This window comes from Hemiscyllium ocellatum, chromosome 25, assembly GCF_020745735.1.
Source record: "Hemiscyllium ocellatum isolate sHemOce1 chromosome 25, sHemOce1.pat.X.cur, whole genome shotgun sequence".
Taxonomy (NCBI): domain Eukaryota; kingdom Metazoa; phylum Chordata; class Chondrichthyes; order Orectolobiformes; family Hemiscylliidae; genus Hemiscyllium; species Hemiscyllium ocellatum.
The window spans coordinates 43,857,401-43,878,564 of record NC_083425.1 but is presented as its reverse complement, the minus strand read 5'-3'; the positions used below and the strand labels follow the sequence as shown (position 1 = coordinate 43,878,564).

At 41.6% G+C, this 21,164-nt stretch overlaps 1 protein-coding gene across 3 annotated transcripts in view; it reads left to right on the top strand.

The window, feature by feature from the left end:
* LOC132827851 (dynein axonemal heavy chain 9-like) overlaps nt 1-21,164 on the top strand; it is a 504,454-nt gene that overhangs the window by 74,543 nt on the left and 408,747 nt on the right. For all 3 annotated transcript variants that reach the window (XM_060844602.1, XM_060844601.1, XM_060844600.1), the window contains 6 exons: nt 1,910-2,165; nt 7,504-7,745; nt 10,078-10,213; nt 14,640-14,836; nt 16,246-16,670; nt 17,585-17,807. In XM_060844602.1, the coding sequence (XP_060700585.1) occupies nt 1,910-2,165; nt 7,504-7,745; nt 10,078-10,213; nt 14,640-14,836; nt 16,246-16,670; nt 17,585-17,807 (1,479 nt within the window). The remainder of the gene's footprint in view (nt 1-1,909; nt 2,166-7,503; nt 7,746-10,077; nt 10,214-14,639; nt 14,837-16,245; nt 16,671-17,584; nt 17,808-21,164) is intronic.

The window sequence follows — 21,164 nt, the reverse complement described above, 5'->3', positions numbered from 1 at the left end:
CACTCTTCCCCATTCTTCCCTGCCCACCTTCTCAAGTTCCCCTCTTTCTAACTGCTCTTTCCTTTCTTATTTCCCCTCTCCATTTCATTTATGTATTTGGGGGCTAAAATAAACCTAGAAGAAATGTGAGTAGGCTATTTGGCCCACTCAGCCTGATTTCCCCCATTCAGTAAGGTCAGAGTTGATTTCATTGTGGCTTCAAAAGCACTTTCTTGTCTGTTTCCCATAACTTCTTTATTGGGCAAGTATCTGTCTAATTCACTCTTGAATATTGTCCACAACTCAACTTCCACTTATCTCTGTGGAAGCAAATTTCATCGATGAGCCATCCTTCTCCGTGCTTAAACTGTGCCCCTCATTCCAAACACCTCCTCAAGAGGAACCAGCTCCTCAGTTCCTGCCCTGCCACGTCCCCTCAGGATCTCATAGATTGCAGCCCGATGGTCTCTCAGTCTTGTCAAAGGAAACAATTGCACCAACAAGTGGGTCAGTTTGCAGCAGCTTAACAGAATGAGTGGAGACTTTAGTAGGGATAATGTTGGTCTCGAGCACCAAATGGGGGCTTCAGTATCTCTGATTTAGGAAACAGATGGGTTGGTAACTTTGGCACAGGTACAACGATAAGCAGCAGAAGCATCCATCAAGGGCTGCATCTAAGCTGTGGAACTTGGCCCACATGATAGGTCATGGTACACTACCTCAGAAAAGCGAGGAAATGTAACCAATGCTTAAGAGAAATTACTGGCCTGTGGGGGGAACAGAAACAACAAGAGAAACAGCTCATCTGGATTGTTGCAATTAAAAGTAATGCCTCAGATTATAGTGGTGCCAGCTGTTTTTGAAGGAATGCAGTAAATGTAAATACCTTCAACACGTATAATGTCCTCCTTCGATGTATTAGGAATCCTCCCTATTGAAGGACCTCCAGTGGGGGCGAAGAGGCACTGTGGCCATCTCAATACTTCTTCCAGTTAGCTCGCCATGCTACCCTGTTTTAAACTTCCAAAAATGTGCAGACAGTTATTATCTCTGCCAGCCTGCTTCCAGGGCAGAAATGCTTTTTTAAAATTTTTGTGCCCACTTCACATACCTGTTACACTACTGTAGGATTCACTGAAGGGAAACTCTCACTCTCCAGATAGTACTGAGGGATTGGGTTGCAAGCAGCTTTTACAATTTTTTCCTCTTTCCTTATCGGAAGGAGGCTGAGCTGTGATGACCAATTCGAGCCTCCCAACAATGTGACATCTAAAACCTGAAAAGCTCACCACTAAATTCCCAAGCTTAAACCCAGGTTCTGCTATTATGCAGTGCCATGCTGCACTGTACCACTCTCTTGACAGTGTTTCATATCCATATTGGTTGATAGCTTGTGTCAGTGTAGGAGAGGGTAAATATGACTCTGACCTGACTGCTGCATGGGAGGCCTGACAATATAAAATACGACTGCAGTAATCTGCATGGAATTATGAGCAGTCTTCATCTCCAATACGCATCAGGGCCAGAGGTCATGTCAGATTGATGTGAAATGTGTATCATTTGGCATTGATTGAAAACAATGTGGCCTTTATCAAGTTTTGATTTTGATTTTTATTGTCACGTGCACTCAAGTACAAAGGGGCAGTGAGAAGTGTATAATGTCACTGCAGAAGGCACCATCTTAGGTTCAAGTACCTAGGTACAGAATCTTAATAACAAAGTTACAAGTTAAACATTGCAGTAATAATAGTATAACATAAAACTTACGAAGTGAGGTTAACACTACAGACTTTCTTAGTTTTAAGTAGAAAATAAAGAATAAAGCTGTTTTGAGTATAAACACAATTCTCTAGAGATAAGCCTAAGAAAAAAAAATACCAGTCAGGTGCATTACCTTTTTCTTCCGTCTTGGTTATTCTGCAATTTACAGCTGGTCTCAGTCTTACGAGAAGTTAAATACTTAGAGGCACGCCATACTGTAAACATTCCTGACGCTGCTGCTGAAATCTACTCCATGAAAGAATCATACCGACAATATGTAGCCACCTTGGACCTGACGACAAACTGGTACAACAAAGTCCAAACATCTGTCCTAGGGGTGGAATTCCCCCTCATAGAGGACCACGTGAAACGGATTGACTCCAAATTAAAGGAGGCAGAAGAGTCACTGAACTGGAAGAATGAAGGTAATAAGTCTTCAAATGTACAGTCGGCATCATTGAAGGTCCCAGGTCGTGGACAAATCACAAATTTTGATGAACTGTTGCAGAATTTGTAGCAAGTTGGATAAGGTGACAATACAATTAGAAATGAATGAATATGACTTGATAGTTAGTGTGAGGATATGGTTACAAGGTGACCAAGGCTGGGAATTTGTTGCAAAGCCTCCCTGGAACAAGGCTAATTTAGATTTAAGGAGAAAGTGAGGGCTGCAGATGCTGGAGATCAGAGCTGAAAAATGTGTTGCTGGAAAAGCGCAGCAGGTCAGGCAGCATCCAAGGAGCAGGAGAATCGACATTTCGAGCATAAGCCCTTCTTCAGGAATGAGGAAGGTGCGCCAAGCAGGTTAAGATAAAAGGTAGGGAGGAGGGACTTGGGGGAGGGGCATTGGGAATGCGATAGATGGAAGGAGGTTAAGATGAGGGTAATAAGCCGGGGGTGAGGGGGAGGGGTGGGGGTGGGGGTGCGGGTGCGGAGATGTCAGGAAGAAGATTGCAGGTCAACAAGGTGGTGCTGAGTCTGAGGGTTGGGATTGAGATGAAGTGGGGGGAGGGGAAATGAGGAATCTGGAGAAATCTGCATTCATCCCTTGTGGTTGGAGGGTTCCTAGGCAGAAGATGAGTCGCTCTTCCTCCAGGCGTCGTGTTGCCATGGTCTGGCGATGGAGGAGGCCAAGGACCTGCATGTCCTTGACAGAGTGGGAGGGGGAGTTAAATGTTCAGTCACGGGGAGGTTGGGTTGGTTTGGTTGGTGCAGGTGTCCCAAAGGTGTTCTCTGAAACGTTCCGCAAGTAGGCGGCCTGTCTTCTCAATGTAGAGAAGGCCACATTGGGTGCAGCGGATGCAGTAAATGATGTGTGTGGAGGTACAGTTGAATTTGTGATGAATATGGAAGGATCCCTTGAGGCTTTGGAGGGAAGTGAGGGGGGAGGTGTGGGCGCAAGTTTTGCATTTCTTGCTTCTTCCTTTCCCGCCGACCCAACCAGTACCCTTCCACTGACACCCTCCTTCGACTGACTGAACTGGTCCTCACTCTGAACAACTTCTCTTTCCAATCCTCCCACTTCCTCCAAACCAAAGGGATAGCCATGGGCACCCGCATGGGCCCCAGCTATGCCTGCCTCTTCGTAGGATATGTGGACCAGTCCATCTTCTGCAGCTACACTGGCACCACCCCCCACCTTTTCCTCCGCTGCATCGATGACTGTATCAGCGCTACCTCGTGCTCCCACGAGGAGGTTGAACAGTTCGTCCACTTTACTAACACCTTCCACCCTGACCTCAAATTTACCTGGACCGCCTCAAACTCCTCCTTCCCCTTCCAAGACCTCTCCATTTCTATCTCAGGCGACCAACTCAACACGGACATTTACTATAAACTGACTGACTCCCACAGCTACCTAGGTTACACCTCCTCCCACCCTGCCCCTGTAAAAACGCCATCCCATATTCCCAATTCCTTCGTCTCCACCGCATCTGCTCCCAGGAGGATCAATTCCACTACTGAACAACCCAAATTTCCCCTCAGATGTGATCGACGATGCTGTCCACCGCATCTCCTCCACTTCCCACTCCTCTGCCCTTGAGCTTTGCCCCTCCAATCGCCACCAGGACAGAACCCCACTGGTCCTCACCTACCACCCCGCCAACCTCCATATACACCGTATCATCCATCGTCATTTCTGCCACCTCCAAACACCCCACCACCAAGGATATATTTCCCTCCCCTCCCCTATCAGTGTTCCGGAAAGACCACTCCCTCCGTGACTCCCTCGTCAGGTCCACACCCCCCACCAACCCAAACTCCATTCCCAGCACCTTCCCCTGCAACCGCAAGAAATGCAAAACTTGCGCTCACACCTCCCCCCTCACTTCCCTCCAACCCCAAGGGATCCTTCCATATCCGTCACAAATTCACCTTCACCTCCACACACATCATTTACTACCTACTTGCGGAACATTTCAGAGAACTCCTCTGGGACACCTGCATTAACCAACCCAACCGCCCCGTGGCTGAACACTTTAACTCCCTCACCCACTCCGCCAAGGACATGCAGGTCCTTGGCCTCCTCCATCGCCAGACCATGGCAACATGACGCCTGGAGGAAAAGCGCTTCATCTTCCGCCTAGGAACCCTCCAACCACGAGGGATGAATACAGATTTCTCCAGTTTCCTCATTTCCCCTCCCCCCACCTTATCCCAGTCCCAACCCTCAGACTCAGCACCACCTTCTTGACCTGCAATCTTCCTCCCGACCTCTCCGCCCCCACCCCCACTCCGGCCTATCACCCTCACCTTAACCTCCTTCCACCTATCGCATTTCCTACATCCCTCCCCCAAGTCCCTCCTCCCTAACTTTTATCTTAGCCTGCTTGGCACACCTTCCTCATTCCTGATGAAGGGCTTATGCCCGAAATGTCGGTTCTCCTGCTCCTTGGATGCTGCCTGACCTGCTGCGTTTTTCCAGCAACACATTTTTCAGCGCTAATTTAGTTCTAATAATGAGTTAGGCTTAATAAGAAATCTCATGGTTAAGGTTCCTCTGGGAGTAATAATTACACTGGTATAATGTAAAATTCAGTTTGAGGGAGAGCAACATAGGTCTTAAACCAGTGTGATCAACTTCAAGAAGTGCAAATACAGAGGGATGGACTGAGCATTTTCTAAAGCGGGCTGGGAAAGTAGATCTAGGGGAATGTCATTCAATGTGTAGTCAGAAACACTTATGTAGATGTTCCATAATCCCCAGCAAAAATTGATTCAGGTCAAGGAGGACTCAGTGAGAAAGATGAACCACCCATGGTTACCAAAGGCGGTAAAGGAGAATAACCAGTCAACAGCAAAACCACAGGCCAGATGAATGGGATTTACTTTAGCAATCAGCAGAGCATTACTGAAAAAGCCAAGTTGTAAAGATGTAATTAGTAGAGTGCCAATGTTACTTACTACCTGTGTTAATGACTTGGAGGAGGGGGCGGGGTGTAACACATCTAAATTTGCTGTTGATGCCAAAAAAGGAGGGAGTGTTATGATGAAAGCAAAAGGAATCTGCAAGGGGATATGAATAGTTTGAGTGAGTGGCAAAAACTTGGCAGATGGTGTTTAATGTAGGAATGTATGGTGTTAGGTACTTTATTAAGAAGAATCAAAAGGGCAGAATATTATTTAAAAAGAGAGAGACTCCAAAAAATTAGAACCAGACGGATCTGAGTGTTCTTATGGATGAAAAACTGAACACCAGCATGCAAATACAACAAGTAATAAGGCAAATGCAGTATTAGCCTTCATTGCCAGGTGTTGGAGTTTAATAACAAGGACGTTGTGTTCTAACTGTACAGGCTATTGATGAGCTCAGAGCTGAAATACTCTGAAAAGTTTTGCTTCCTGTATTTCTAAACAAATGTTTTAGCTGCATTGAGTGCAACTGAGAAAACATTCACTTGGTTGATTCCTGAGCTGAAGGAATCAACTTGTCAAATGCAGTTTCAGCCTTTACCCATTAGATGTTTTGATGAATCAGGGCTGTTCTTAATGAAACACGCAAGATTTTGAGGGGACTTGACAGGGTAGATGTTGAGAATATTTGTCCACAAGTGGGCAAATCTCCACCTGGTAGTCATGGTTACAAACAGTACTCATTTAAAAATAAGCTGCAGAGTGAATTCTTCTCTGAGCAGATGTTAACGCTTGGAATTCTCTACTCCAGAGAGTTGAGGAAGCTAGATCACTGAAGGTATTTGAATTAGCTAGATGTTTGAAATATTGAGGAGTTGACAGCTATGAGGAGTTGGCCTGAAAGAAGGGTTGAGTCCTGGAACAGCTCAGCCATGATTTTGTTGAATGGTGGGGCAGGTTTGAGCGACTGAGTGGCCCACTGTTTTTGAATCCGACATTTGTTTAGCACTGCTGCTTCACAGCGCCAGGGACGTGGGTTTGATTCCAGTCTTGGGCCACTGTTAGTGTGGAGCTTGCACATTCTCCCAGTGTCTGCATGGGTTTCCTTTGGCTGCTCTAGTTTTCTCCTGCAGTTCAAAGATGTGCAGGTTAAGTGTATTAGCCATGGGGAAATACAAGGTTACAGGGGTTGGGTGAGTGGGTCTGGTTGGGATGCTCTTCAGAGGGTTGGTGTGGACTCGATGGGCCAAATGGCCTGCTTCCAACACTGTGATTTTTTTTAGATTAAATTAGATTACTTACAGTTTGGAAACAGGCCCTTCGGCCCAACAAGTCCACACCGACCTGCCAAAGCGCAACCCACCCATACATTTACCCCATACCTAACACTACGAGCAATTTAGCATGGCCAGTTCACCTGAACTGCACATCTTTGGACTGTGGGAGGAAACCGGAGCACCTGGAGGAAACCCACGCAGACGCGGGGAGAACGTGCAAACTCCACACAGTCAGTCGCCTGAGGCAGGAATTGAACCCAGGTCTCTGTCGCTGTGAGGCAGCAGTGCTAACCACTGTGCCACCCACAAATATATTGCCTTAACCTTCTGTGAATGGTTTTTAGTTAATATCTACCATGTGATATTCAATACATTTTTAGGATGCAGACACGGGGAGAATGTGCAAACTCCACACAGTTGCCTGAGGCAGGAATTGAACCCAGGTCTCTGGTGCTGTGAGGCAGCAGTGCTAACCACTATGCCACCATGCAGCCCAATCTGTTATCCTGGAAAAGACAGTACATTTTAAATGCATTGAAAATTTCAAAATGTATATCATTTTCAATGCCATTGGGGAAGGAAAGGTTGAATCATTTGAAGAAATGTTAACTTCTGCTAGGGAAGAGAATTTCTCAGACTAAGTGGGAAATCCATTGAAAGCCAAGCTTTCCAGTGATATTCTAGTGTTTGGTTATGGAAAGGGGAGCTATTCAGGAAAGGACTTAGATCTTATCATTCGGCATTTTCTTGCATATCGTTCGAGTCCCAGTCATAAAGTTTCTGCTGATCTGTTGAAAAGTTGATTACCTTGCATTCCTTCTGTGAGCCAACTTTTCCTATTAAAGGCTCTCATAAGGCTGTTTTGTTCCATCAGAATACTGAGGTAGCATTCTCTTAAGATTAATAACTGCTTCAGTAAAATTGATCAGAAACTCACCAGAGTTTGATTGCGCCATGTTGAGACCTAACAATGAATTATAGGAACAAATTTAAAAAGTCCTTAGTGGTACAAAATAATAATTAGCAAGCTAATAGAAGAAAATCTAGATAGATTGAGCCTTATCATTGAACAAACGTAAGAATGCGTCAGCAATCCATTCTGCTTAGTATATTCTTGTTTATATTTTGTAAGGGATCTGGGATTACATCCAAGCAGTTCGAGATATGGTTCATGATTTGGAGAGCCGAGTGCAGAAAACAAAAGACAATGTCACTGCAATACGGAATATTATGAAGACGTGGGTGTCTCCCTTGTTTGAGAGGAAGGAAGGGAAAAAGGATGCCCTTCTCAATCTGGATGACAAGAATGAACGACTTGAAAAGCGCTACAGTTTAATTCAACAAACTGGTGAAAAGATCCACTCATTGGTGAAGGTACAGTAAGATCAGACCTCCAGGCCAATTTAACAGAATGGGGGGATAAAAATCCTTCAATGGAGTCTCTGTTTAATCTTAGTATATGTCTTGTGAATATTTTAAAAGACCTCCTCACAACAATCCTCATAAGAATATGTCAAATAATTTCAAATAAATACTTACAAGTAGGATGTTAGAATCCCATTGATCATTTTGAATATTTTGGGCACTAAATTATATTAAAATAAGACATGGTCTGGAACCAATTGAAACTATTTCATTTGTGGTTTATTGTGAATACCTGAAATTATAACTTTACTAAGTCTGCTCAGTCACACCTTTATGCAATGAGACGTGGTCCAGAAACAATTGTCACATTTTTTCTCAAGAAATATATTTAAGTTATCAATTTTTGGTTGCTTTCAATTTTTCATCCCAGCCAATCTAATTAGGTTTCTGCTCAAGTACTAACGAGTGGATGTGCCCCTTTTTCTCACAGCTGCACTTCAAAACTTCCCCAAAATTCACTTCAGGGTCATCTTGAAGGGGGTGAGAATATTAACAGAATATTGTCCACCCAGTAAGTAGTTGGAAGTTGATGCGGAGATGAGTAAAGAGGAGAATCCATAGAAAAGATGGTGGTGACAAAATGGAAGAAAGTAGTACCTGAGAATTACTGTGAGCAGCATACAACTTTCTCTTAAAAAGACACATCCCAATTGTTTGATAGACGTGCTGGTCTGACCCTTCTTCAAAATGGAGCTCCAGTGCATTCATTTCCAAATTCTCTTTTGTTGGTTCTTCCCTGCGGGTTATAACCGTAGAATGTAGGAGCTGTTAGGCAATAGCCGTGATCACGCTCCCACCCTCAGGTGTGCACAATGAAGCCTCTTTCCAAGAACAAATTTACCAAAAAAGTAATGCTAACTTTTGCTGTCAGCTTTGCCAGCTGAGTTCCATTCCTGAGGTTAACTGGCTGACAAAATTCCATAAAATCGATTGAAAATGAAAGATTGTTCCTCATGCCAGCATGAACCGTTTCCAAACAATTGAAAGTATCTTGTGGAAAGAAATCTTGCTTGGAATTCGGAAAAGAAATAGGTCACTTGACCCACTGTTGTTTATGCCCTGTACACTCCTCATTTTACTTAAGTTCATCTCACATGAGTTTACCTCACCCTGTCAACATATTATTCAAGCTTTTTCTCCTCCCTGTGCTTACCTAAGACCTCACATCTGTCTATACCATTTTCTTCGGTCATTCCACGTGGTAGAGTGTTTCACATTCTCACCATCTGACACACTGGATCTCTGCATATTTTTCTAATTAGTCATGTTCACTTCACACTCTTGAACGATTTATAATCTAATGATAACTGTAGTATACATTTCTTGGCCTGAAATCTTCGATCAGTTTTTGTTACGTTTGGAACTTTAGGAATTACACAATTCAATATGCAGTTAAGATTTATGTTTCTTTTAAAAATGTATTGTTTTGGAAGGATGTTAGGCCAGGATTAATTACCTTTTCCCAATTGCACTTGAAAATGTAATAGTTAGCCATCTTCTTGGTTGATTGCATTCCTTGGTGTGTAAATGCGCCCACAGTGCTGTTACAGAGGAGTTCCAGGATTTTTACACAGTGACAGCAAAGGAACAGGGATACAGTTCTGAGTCAGGCTGGTGAGCATCGTGGAAGGGAACTTGTAGATGGCACTATTTCCTTGCATATGCTGCCCTTGTGGTTGCATGTTTGGAAAGTGCTGTTAAAGAAACTGCACTGAAGAGTCTCTAGGTTTCTTTGTCCACCAGGGTGGTCCATTGCTACAGGTTTAGCATTTGGCCTCTGACTACTGGCCTTGAGTCTGAAGTATGTAGCGGGGTCAAAACTGTTTAACCATGCAGGCCAATCTCCTCATGGGAAAACAGCCACCAGGACTGAGGAAGAAGGCAGGATGGATCAACAGAATAGGGCAAGCATTGTTTAGAGGAGGACAAGGTGTTTGGCAGTTTTATCACTGGGATGTTGACTAAGCTGAGACTTAACAAAAGGAATATTTTGAGTCAAAAGAGAGTGAAGTCCTTTAGAGTCCGATGGCTGAAATGTTCAGGATTCTTGTGGAATCCCAGTTTCTCTTTTCCTAATGAACTGGTTTTTCTGTAGAATGCTAGTAACCCCTCAGCATAACCACAATATATCCAACAATGACACTGGATTCGGGCACGAATTATACGAATACTTTGTTTTCATATATAAAATTGTGGTAACTGATTTGAACTTATGTGAACCATGGAGTACTTTGATTTGACTTTTATTTATAACTCAAATAATGCATTTATAATTCATCAGGAAAATCTGAGTCTATTCCAAGCAGATGAAACTTCAAGTGACTGGAAGGTGTATGTTGACTACATTGATGAAATGGTCATTGATGGTTTCTTCAATGCTATTGAATCCTCTCTGAATTACTTTACAGAAAATACTGGTGAGAATTATCTATTTATATCAAAAACTTTCTTAATCGCAAATATATAGTGACCTCATATGTTCAATTTGTTTGGTTTTTAAAAGTATTTTTTTTATATAATTAATTTTTATATACTTTTTGTTTCGAATATTTCTCACAGAATATCTCTTCCTTGCCACAGATGGCTGATTTCTTTACACACTGACATCAGTGTGCACTTTAAACTCACGGTTATTTTTCACACAAGTAATTCTGCGCTAATACCTTTACTTGTTCCTTGTTGAGAAATATCGCCCCCTCACCCAGCTCGTGACCTTTTGTGTGGATCACAGATGCTGTTAATTCACTGACTGCTGGTATCTAATGAAAGAAAGTGAGGACTGCAGGTGCTGGAGAGTCTGAGTTGAGAGAGTGATGCTGGAAAAGCATAGCACGTCAGGTCGCATCCAAGGAGCAGGTGAGTCAATATTTCGGGCATAAGCCCTTCATCAGAAATGTTGGAGGGGAGAAGGGGACTGAGAGACTGATGAAGAGCTTAAGTCTGAAAAGTCGACTCTCCTGTTCCTCAGATGCTGCCTGACCTGCTGTGCTTTTCCGGCGCTACACGTTTTGAATCTAATACCTACTGAAGCTGTGGTTATGCATGGGTAACTCATTTATTCCGTGCAAGGCACAATCTTTCTGACCTTCCAACCTATGAGCCCACTCTCCTTGGAGGAGTTGCCTCAGGCAACATTATGTGGGTTTTGTGACTCTCTGATGGAATTACAGAATTACAGACTTGTTATAGAGCAGAAGGGTGCCATTTGGTTCATTGTATTTGCCCCTGGTCTCTGAACGAGCAGCTCCCTTCATGTCCTTCTCCTTTTTTCCCCTTACTACTCTGCACATTTATCCTTTTTAGATCATCACCCAATTCCAATTCCATCACACTCTCAGAACTGCGTTTCAGATCCTAACCATCACTGTGTGAAAACAAACTTTCTCTCAGAACATTATTGCTTCTTTTTCCAATTACTTTAAAACTTCACACTCTCATCCTTGATCTTTTCACAAGTACAAACAGTTTCTCCATATCAACACTATCAAGATCCCTCAAGCTTTTGAATATTTTAATCTCTCAGCCAACAGTCCTAACATCTCCAATTAATTTTCGTCGTTGAAGTTTCTCTTTCCTAGTACTATGATTCTTGTTAAATATTTCTGCTTTCTCGTTGAAAGCCTGGAAACAAAGAGTGGGTGTTTTGCTCGGTTTGCAAACAGTTATTTGAGAACCAAGTGAAATATTTTCAAGTTTATTGAGGACACGAAGCTAGGTGGGATTGTGAGTTTTGTGGAGAACATAATGACAGTTCAGGACAATCTGGATAAGTTGAGTGTGAGGGCAAAACTATGGTAGATGCTGTACAACATGGATAAATGTGAACTTATAGTGTCAGTGTAGAAAAGAAAAGGTATTATTTAAATGGTAATATATTGGGAAATGTATTTGTGTGAAGCGATTTGGTTGTCTTTGAATATCAGTCAATTAAAATAAATAAGCAGGTGTAGCACGCAGTTAGGAAGGCAAATGGTAAGAATGTAATCAAGAGAGAGTTAGATAAATTTTTAGATATTAAGGGCATCACAGGATGTGGAGAAAAAGTGGAATATGGGATTAAAATATAAGATATTGAATGGTGGATTGGGCTTGAAGATCCAAATGCCTACTACTGCTCCTAGTTTCTGTGTTTTGTGCTTTTCATATCATCTGCAAGCCTTGAAGTTGTGCACCTGTACACCAAAGTTTAGTCTGGGATTAACTCATGCTAGAGATTATACAGGGCATGATTTTTTTGTGGGGTGCTCAATGTAAAATACATTCAGTTACAAGTAGTATTGTTATGTCCGTTTTTATAACAGTTGGATTTGGTGCAGCTTCAATATTACCTTTAGTGCTGGACTGCTTACTAATTATTTACCAAAATATTTATCAAGCTGTCTTCGTAGCTTTTCTCTCATTTAACATAGGTGTTGCTGGCTGGACCAGCATTTATTGCCCATCACTAGTTGCCCTGGAGAGGTGGTGGTGAGCTACCTTTTTGTACTGCTTCAATCCATTTGGTACACAGGTCATTCTGCTATAACGCGCATTTTGTTAACGTGAATTTGCGGTAATGCGGTTGACAAATTGGGGACACTGTTTTGAAAGTGTACGTTTTTAAAACATGTATTGGCTGGAACATGATTACATCACCAATACTTTAACCACTGTTTCTAAAGCATGATTTTTTTTATAACACGGAGTTGCGCAATACCTGTGGGTAGACCCACAACGTTTTGAGATTCAACTGTGCATATTAGATCTTTCAGTTTAACAGGAGCTCATATTTAATAATTATGTCCCAAGTACATTCCTTATTAGGTAAAGAACTCAATAGTTTCAGATATAAGTTCACAATTACACATGGGAGAGAAGATAAACACCAGATATCTTTAAACTTCAAATCCTTTTTTTTAATACCACAAAGTGTTATTACACATATCTGAATGACTTTCCTGCCAACAAAACCACCATGACTTTTTTTGTTTTTCCCTGTTCACTGCCACCAGTAAAAGTCCAGACATGTGGTTTCTTTATTGGCTCCTTGGTAAAGCATGCACACACTAAACATTTGCATTCATTTAGTCAGATTCCTTCCATCATTATGGAACAGAATCAAATTACAATATTTTCCTTCACAATTGAACAGCATTTAAATTTCCTTTATTTGGCTAGAACAAGTCCTTTTACCAATCCTTTTACCATTGTGGAAATGTGCGAAACTACAATTTGACAAATTGGAGCAAAACTCATGTTTTCCGAAGTTCCTTGCTGGAATAATCAGATTCCATTTTATTTTATTCCATGTTGACTGTATGTAGTGAGTTATTGTCAAGGTTGTCTGAAAGATAATTTCTGAAAACAGTTTTATAGAATATTTAAGGAATATTATCTTCACCCAACTGCTAATGAGATTGAGTTTTCCATGGAATGCAACATTTATAACTCTGCAGCATTTGTGATAACATTTGCAGGCTCCCGCTCTATGTGGGAAAACATAAGGTTATGTAATATGGATATGACTATCTTGCACTTTAAAGAAAGTGCAACCTTAGTCTTCAAACCTTTCCCCTGGCCTTTCTCATGTTGCCATTTCCAATACTCTGCAGTGTTATTATAATTGCTTTCACGTCCTTGCTATTATTTTTGTGACTTCATTGTTGTCTTTGGTTCAAGGTCAGAGGGTGTGAATTTTTGAAAAGACCAGAGATAGGCAGAAGTGAGAAAAGTTAAACTATCATATGCATTTTCTAAGTCTGTGGTATTGTTAAGTAAGTTAATTTCTCCACAGAATACTGAAGTATGTCAGCAATTTAATATTTGAAGAGTAATTTCGATTGCTGTACTCTCGGTCCAGGCTGGACTTGACGATTATATGCTGAAGTAAAAACAATGACTGCAGATGCTGGAAACCAGATTCTGGATTAGTGGTGCTGGAAGAGCACAGCAGTTCAGGCAGCATCCAAGAAGCAGTGAAATCGACGTTTCAGACAAAAGCCCTTCATCAGGAATAAAGGCAGAGAGCCTGAAGCGTGGAGAGATAAGCTAGAGGAGGAAGGGGGTGGGGGTGGGGAGAAAGTAGCATAGAGTACAATAGGTGAGTGGGGGAGGGAATGAAGGTGATAGGTCAGGGAGGAGAGGGTGGAGTGGATAGGTGGAAAAGGAGATAGCAGGTAGGACAAGACCAGACAAGTCATGGGGACAGTTCTGAGCTGGAAGTTTGGAACTAGGGTGAGGTGGGGGAAGGGGAAATGAGGAAACTGTTGAAATCCACATTGATGTCCTGGGGTTGAAGTGTTCCGAGGCGGAAGATGAGGCGTTCTTCCTCCAGGCGTCTGGTGGTGAGGGAACGGGAGTGAAGGAGGCCAAGGACCTCCATGTCTTCAGCAGAGTGGGAGGGGGAGTTGAAATGTTGGGCCACAGGGCAGTGTGGTTGATTGGTGCGGGTGTCCCGGAGATGTTCCCCAAAGCGCTCTGCTAGGAGGCGCCCAGTATCCCCAATGTAGAGGAGACCGCATCGGGAGCAACGGATACAATAAATGATATTAGTGGATATGCAGGTAAAACTTTGATGGATGTGGAAGGCTCTTTTAGGGCCTTGGATAGAGGTGAGGGAGGAGGTGTGGGCGCAGGTTACCAGTACATTGCTTATTCTAGTATTGTTGATGCAATTGAGACAATAGAATATGTGGGATGGCTTTTAGACCATATGAAGAAGAAAGGTTTTCTATTCAGAAATCGAATCTTTAAAAGCTTTTGTTTATATTCCTTTGGAATTGACATCATAAGCTGCCAATTCATAGTAGTAATTCACGTTCTCACATCAGGCTAGTTCTATTATTCATCTTCTGTTCTGTACAGATCCTAATGCAGGATTTGCGCCATTGTTTGAAGCCCAGTTAGATTTGGTCTCGCTAGACTTGGTGTTCCGTCCATCTCTGGAGATAGGCACCAGCGACAACTTCTATGACATGGTCGATGGACTGATTAATGATGTTTTCAAGATGTCATCCTTGGTGCCCAGGTTGGCAGAACACAACACCTTCCCTCACTATCAGGTAAGCTTCTCCACTATGTATGATCTCAACATAAGATAGCTGGGGCTCAATTTAACCTAACTCACCTGGGAACTATGGGAGATTGCATGCAGTTAGAGTTTCACACACTGATTATTATGCTCCATTGAAGTCAGGGAGAGGTCACACTAAAATTGCTCTGTTTAATATCATTCAGTGTTCGTTTCTTCTAGTTCATCCACCAATCCTGTTTACGTCTTCTTTATTGGGATATCGAAGTCCATTAATGTTTGCTCCATGTTTTCAGTGCAGGCTAATCAAAGATGCATTTTTCTCTGTTGTATGACCAAGCAGTGTTTTATTTTAATCATGAAGTTGAAGTGGGCGATGCAATGAAATGTTGGTTTTCAGATGAAGTGCTAAATTGTGACTATTCACAAATCACGTTCTGAAATGATACAGATTCAATTCTTCTACTTTTTCCCCAGTTTAAACTGAACTGAATATTTAATTGTTATTCATTCTTGAAGACTTCATGGTAAACCATGTAGTATACATTAGCCCTGTCAGCTTGCTGGGAGATTAGCAAAGGGGTATCTGAAACATGTTGAACTTAAATTAATCAACCTTTCACTCAAACTTTTGTTATAACATGAAGTAACTTAACTTCTGATTTTTATTTTAGCTTTTGTTATGTAGTTTATCAGCCTGGTATTGTCTCTTTCCACCTCTCTGTGGTTACTGCAATCTGAAGAAATCATAATGAGATTGTTATAGACTAAAAATACTTGATTTTGGATTGGTGATTTTCACAACCTTCTTGTTTTGTGGCTGCATTTTCTCAAACTATTTTATATTGGCTGTTCCTTATGTCTTAGTTCTCATTGAATCATAGAGATGTACAGCATGGAAATAGACCCTTTGGTCCAACTTGTCCATGCTGACCAGATATTTCAAACTAGTCTAGTCCTATTTGCCAGCATTTGGCCCATATGCCTCTAAACCCTTCCTATTCATATATCCATGCAGATGCCTTTTAAATGTTGTAATTGTACCAGCCTCCACCACTTCCTTTGGCAGCTCATTCCATACATGCACCACCATCTGTGTGAAAAAGTTGTCCCTTCCTCTTTCACTTTAAATCTGTGAGCTCTAGTTTTGGACTCCCCTAAATTTGGGAAAAGACATTGACTATTCACCCTATCCATACCCCTCATGATTTTATAAACTTTTATAAGGTCACTGCTCAGCTTCAGATGCTCCAGAGACAATAGCCCCAGCCTCTCTCTCCCTATAGTTCAAATCCTCTAACCATGCCAACACCCTTGTAAATGTTTTCTGAACCCTTTCAAATTTCACAGCATCTTTCCTATAGCAGGGAGACCAGAATTGAACACAGTATCCAGGAGTGGCCTAACCAATGTCCTCCTTTGCTGAATTTTAAAAATCAGGCTGATATGGAAGACATGGCTGACCTGGTAGACATGCGTCAAAACCTGATGGACAGCATACAACAAGTCATGGCAAAATGCTGCAACTATCAGAATTCCTTTGAGCAGTATGCTTATCTGTGGGTTGACGACCGCAAGGAGTTTATGCGTCAATTCCTTCTCTATGGACACGTTCTTACTGCTGAAGAAATTGAGGCTCATGCAGAAGATGGTGTGCCAGAAAGTCCCCCAACACTCGAGCAGTATAAAGAACAAGTCGACTCTTATGAAAAAATCTATGATGAGGTGAATCATTTGGAGTCCATCAACATATTTGACAGCTGGATGCGAATTGATGCCAGACCGTTCAAGTCTGCTCTGTTGAATATCATTAAGAAATGGAGCCTTATGTTCAAACAACACCTGATTGACCATGTAACAAACAGGTAAGACTCGACTTAAATCCTGTAAAGTTCTTCACATGTCTGCACGCTTCCTTAATGGCCTCTCATATCATCCATGCCACCTCCAGGTGCCCTCCTATTCCAGATTCCTCCTCCATACCCCTCCCATGAACCCCATGCATCCTCCACACCATGCATCTTCCAGTATTCACTGTATATAGGACTAAGTACAAAGCCCTTCATGGTTATAGGTAAGGAAATCATTACAAACAGCCTTACCAGTTAGCAAAACATTGAAAAATGCAAATAACACTCCGGGGTGTATTTACAGGGATTATAGCATTTAAAACTAATGAAGTTTATGTTAAACTTGTGTGATATCTTGATCAGGCTGCATTTAGTATACTGTGTGCAGTCTGCTTCAGGCTATCGAATGAAAGGATGTATAAACACTGGAGGAAATACAGGATGAACTGGGCAATTATGGCTGTTGGGAAAGATTAAACAAGTTTTGGTGGAAGGGGAAGGAGAGAAGTTTATGGAGGCTTTTGAAATGATGAAGAAGTGGTTGGCCAAGGTAGGTGTGGAGAGAATGTTTCCACTTGAGCGACTGAAAACCTGGGGACCATCAGTTCAGGTAGTTACTGATATTTCAAGCAGAGAGAAAAAAAACTTTGTTTAGAATATGAAATGCATCATGATAGAAAATTTGAGGAATGCAGTGAAGATGTTTTCAAAAGAGCCAGATCTGTACATAAAAGATGAGGAAATGTGTTAAGATAAGGCATTTGGTATGGGAGGACACACCTGGTGCAAAAGAATAAATTATCACAGATACATTGTGATTTACTTGTGCCTGTGTTTTCTGTTCTGTGTAATATAAAATCAATGTGCTGTCTTGATGCTGGTGTCTTGTTCACCTTTTCCTTCAAATCCTTTTTCCTCGCCCCATTCAGTCTGACTGATCTCCAAGCGTTTATCGAGATAGCGGAAGGAGGTTTACGCCAGAAGGTTGAAGAAGGTGATTTGAATGGCCTAATTCAAGTTATGGGCCATCTCATGGCTGTGAAAGAGAGACAGGTTACAACTAATGAGATGTTTGAGCCCCTTAAACAGACCATAGAACTCCTGAAGACCTATGAACAGGAATTACCTGAAGAAGTGTACAGGCTACTGGAGGTCAGTGGAAGTTGGTGTATTATTTTGATTACTGGGGCTGATGTTAATTTCCATACTGCTACTCTGTGATCACTGGACTGGAATTAAAAATGGCTGGAACAAATGCAAATCCTGTGATAGAAATGTTTTCATGTACACCCTCTTATACCTTCACACTAGTTCTTCACTTCAGATTATTTCATGAAAAAATCCTCTTTCTATCATAAACAATGAATCCTGTTAATAATAGGTGTGTTGTTAAAGTCCATTCTGATGTTTTAGTCCACCTGACTTAGTATATGGGCATTCCACCATATCTCGAATCGAAGAATCCCTACAGTGCAGATCGACGCTATTTGGCCCATCAACTCTGCACCAACTCTCTGAAGAGAATCCCATCATGTCCCAGTAACCCCACATTTACTGTAGTTACCCCTTCCTAGTGTGTACATTGTGAGGCCATTTTACCATGGCTAATTCACCTGACTTGCACATCTTTGGACTGTGAGAGGAAACCAGAGCATCCGGAAAAAACCCACGCAGACACGGGGAGAATGTGCAAACTCCACACAGCTACCCGAGGCTGGGATTGAACTGGGTCCCTGGCGCCAAGAGGCTGCAGTGCTAACCACGTGCCATCCTATGTATGCAGTGTTGTATACAAAACAAGCTCTGCTTTAATTTTGTATGTTGTGAATGTCAATGTGAAGCTTCATCCTTGCTCAGAATGGGGGGTGGGTCTGGACTTTCACCTTAGAAGTGGATAATGGAAGTTGGGAAAGTTCCCGATTTCACGTTCCAGCCTCCGACAAATACCATCTTCCAAGGAATGCTGTTGTTTTTAGGAACAGGGGGCAGCCCCGTAGACCAGCCAGTGACCTGGAGAAAGGTTCAAAGGGAGGCAGGAATGCTGTCAGCTGTGGAGGCATGCTGCTTAAAAGCAAATTCGGGCACTGTACTATTTGGAATAAAATCTACACGTCTCACACCTCGTCATCCCAACACACCTATCCATGCGACCTCATGCCCTTCAAAGAACTCTTATGAGCCAACCATCCAGCCCACTCTGTTTTTGGCACAGATTGGAAGTGCGATCAACGGCACACTCTGATCTTGACAGTAAAATGCAGCATTTTTGTACATGTTCTGTGTAATAATAATCAAGTACTGCAGAGTCACTGTCCTTCCTCCTTAAATCCATACACACAATCCTGTAAAACACTTGACCAATAAGGGTATTCCTATGGACAGTCCCAGGTTCCCATGATTTTATGGTTTTTCCTAGACAATATAAAGTCTAGGCCTTGGGATCTTCCAATGCATTATACTCATTCGCATTCCAAAGTTACTGGCTATACTCCTTCAGATCTCTCTCAGGTTTGCTGAACTCTAAGGGCGGCTTAAATTCTGTTTTTCATTGTATTTCTGACTGTCCTGATTATATATGTAACAATACAAAAGATAGTTTGTTTTAACTAGTTGATTTAAGATTTGTAATATTGATTTCTGTTATAAAGTTAGTTATAAAGTGTAAAGTTATACAGCTACTTCTACTGTTAGCATCTTGTAATTAATGGGCTGTGAACAATGTATTTTGTTTAGAGCATAAGAGAAGGTGTTTCCTAAGACTAATTAACTTTTATATCTATGTTTAAGTCTTGTTTTTCTCTAATGCTTGTATTATACTTTGGTTATGTGTTCATCTATCCATCATGTTGAAAACTACTATGATTATCTGAAGAACCTTTAACTAGAATCTATTTCTTAATATTATGAGTAACTTTAAAAAAACAATTGTTTACTACAAAATAGCTGTTGTGTTTGACACCCTAAGCAGCTGCAATCTGGCTAGTTCATCGGCTGAGACTCATACTTAGTGTTATTTATTTACTGGGACTATCATCCTTTCATTAATAAGGCGGGGATCAATCAGTTGTCCGTTTTTAGGCATCCTCTTATCAAAACTGTCTCAGGTGGTTTCTTGCAAGGCCCCTTCCTGGCCTTGGAGTAGCTCTGTTCAAAGGTACCATTGCCTTTCACTTAAAAGTGAGAACAAGCTGTTTGTTCTATTTGTCTCTTGTCAGCCATTTTGTGTCTTAATGCTTGGACAGCTGCCTCATTTTATTTCAGCCTTGTCAGCCATTTTCTGTCCTTCAAACATGGGCTGCCCTTACAAAAGCTATATAACTCTCATTCCCATTCCTATTCACTATGTAGAAACAGTGAACCCAGTATTGATAGTTATATCTGTCAAAGAAAACCTTGATAAAAATTTTCATTGATAACTTTACACTTTGCTTTAAAGGAATTCTATACTGGAGCAATAAAAGTTTCAAATCATTCATGCCTGTTAAAGTTTCAACAGCTGAAACCACAAGTACTTGACATCTCTTAACCTTGTCAAAATGAACTTTTTGAAATTGATAACAGGTTTCAGATAGCTGGCATTACTGTATCAGTTGAGCAGCGGTCCAGTGTTTCAGTAGAATTATGGGTGTCTGACTCTTAGCTACGAATATGTAATAAGACTTGTCTAAGCAACCACAGAGCAGCCATTGCTCTGCTGGAACATTGAGCTCCATTCACCCAGTATACACCCAATGGTAGCAGTGGATTCTATAGTGATGGTTTGATATGCTTTAAAAACAAAAGCTTTTTTTAAAAAATAATCAACCGATTAGTTGATTTCTTTCCAGTGTATTACAGTAAGACTTTTGGCATGAAAACTGCCAGTTTTCATTGTCAGTGGTTTTTACATTATTGTAGATCGAAAGAGAATATTGTATTTTCTCCTTTATATTGTATCTTCTGGGACCACTAGACATGCGTACATCTGATGTAGTATATTTGACATGTGATCATTGTTGACCTGAGGAAACATTGTTGCCAAGTTGTGTACAGCAAACCCTTACAAACAGCAGCGTAATGATGACCAGATATTGGGTTTGTTCAGGGAGACCTTAAGAAAGCTTGAAATCACTCTCAGCAACTTTTGCATTCCTATGGTTTAATGTATGTATGTGAACTTCAAAAGTTGCTGTAGGATTCAGGGGAGGACAAATATTGGCAATTTCACTTCCATTGTTAACACCAATTCTAAGCTTATGTGTTTAAGTATTTGCTACTGTTGTACTAAAGCTAATGTTTAACGTCAGAATGCTTCTATCTGCCGAGATGTGGAAACAAGGCTTTTTGTGGGCTCCTTTTTGGCTTGTGGATAGGTTGTCTTATGAGTTGAAGTATTTAGTGTTGACCTTGATTCAGAGACATGAGTGCAATCATTAATGATGGCTCCTTTATGTCAAAACATTTAGTGAGCTGTCTGACAACACAGTTCCATTATGTAACCAAACATTTAACTGAGTTAATGTAATCTTT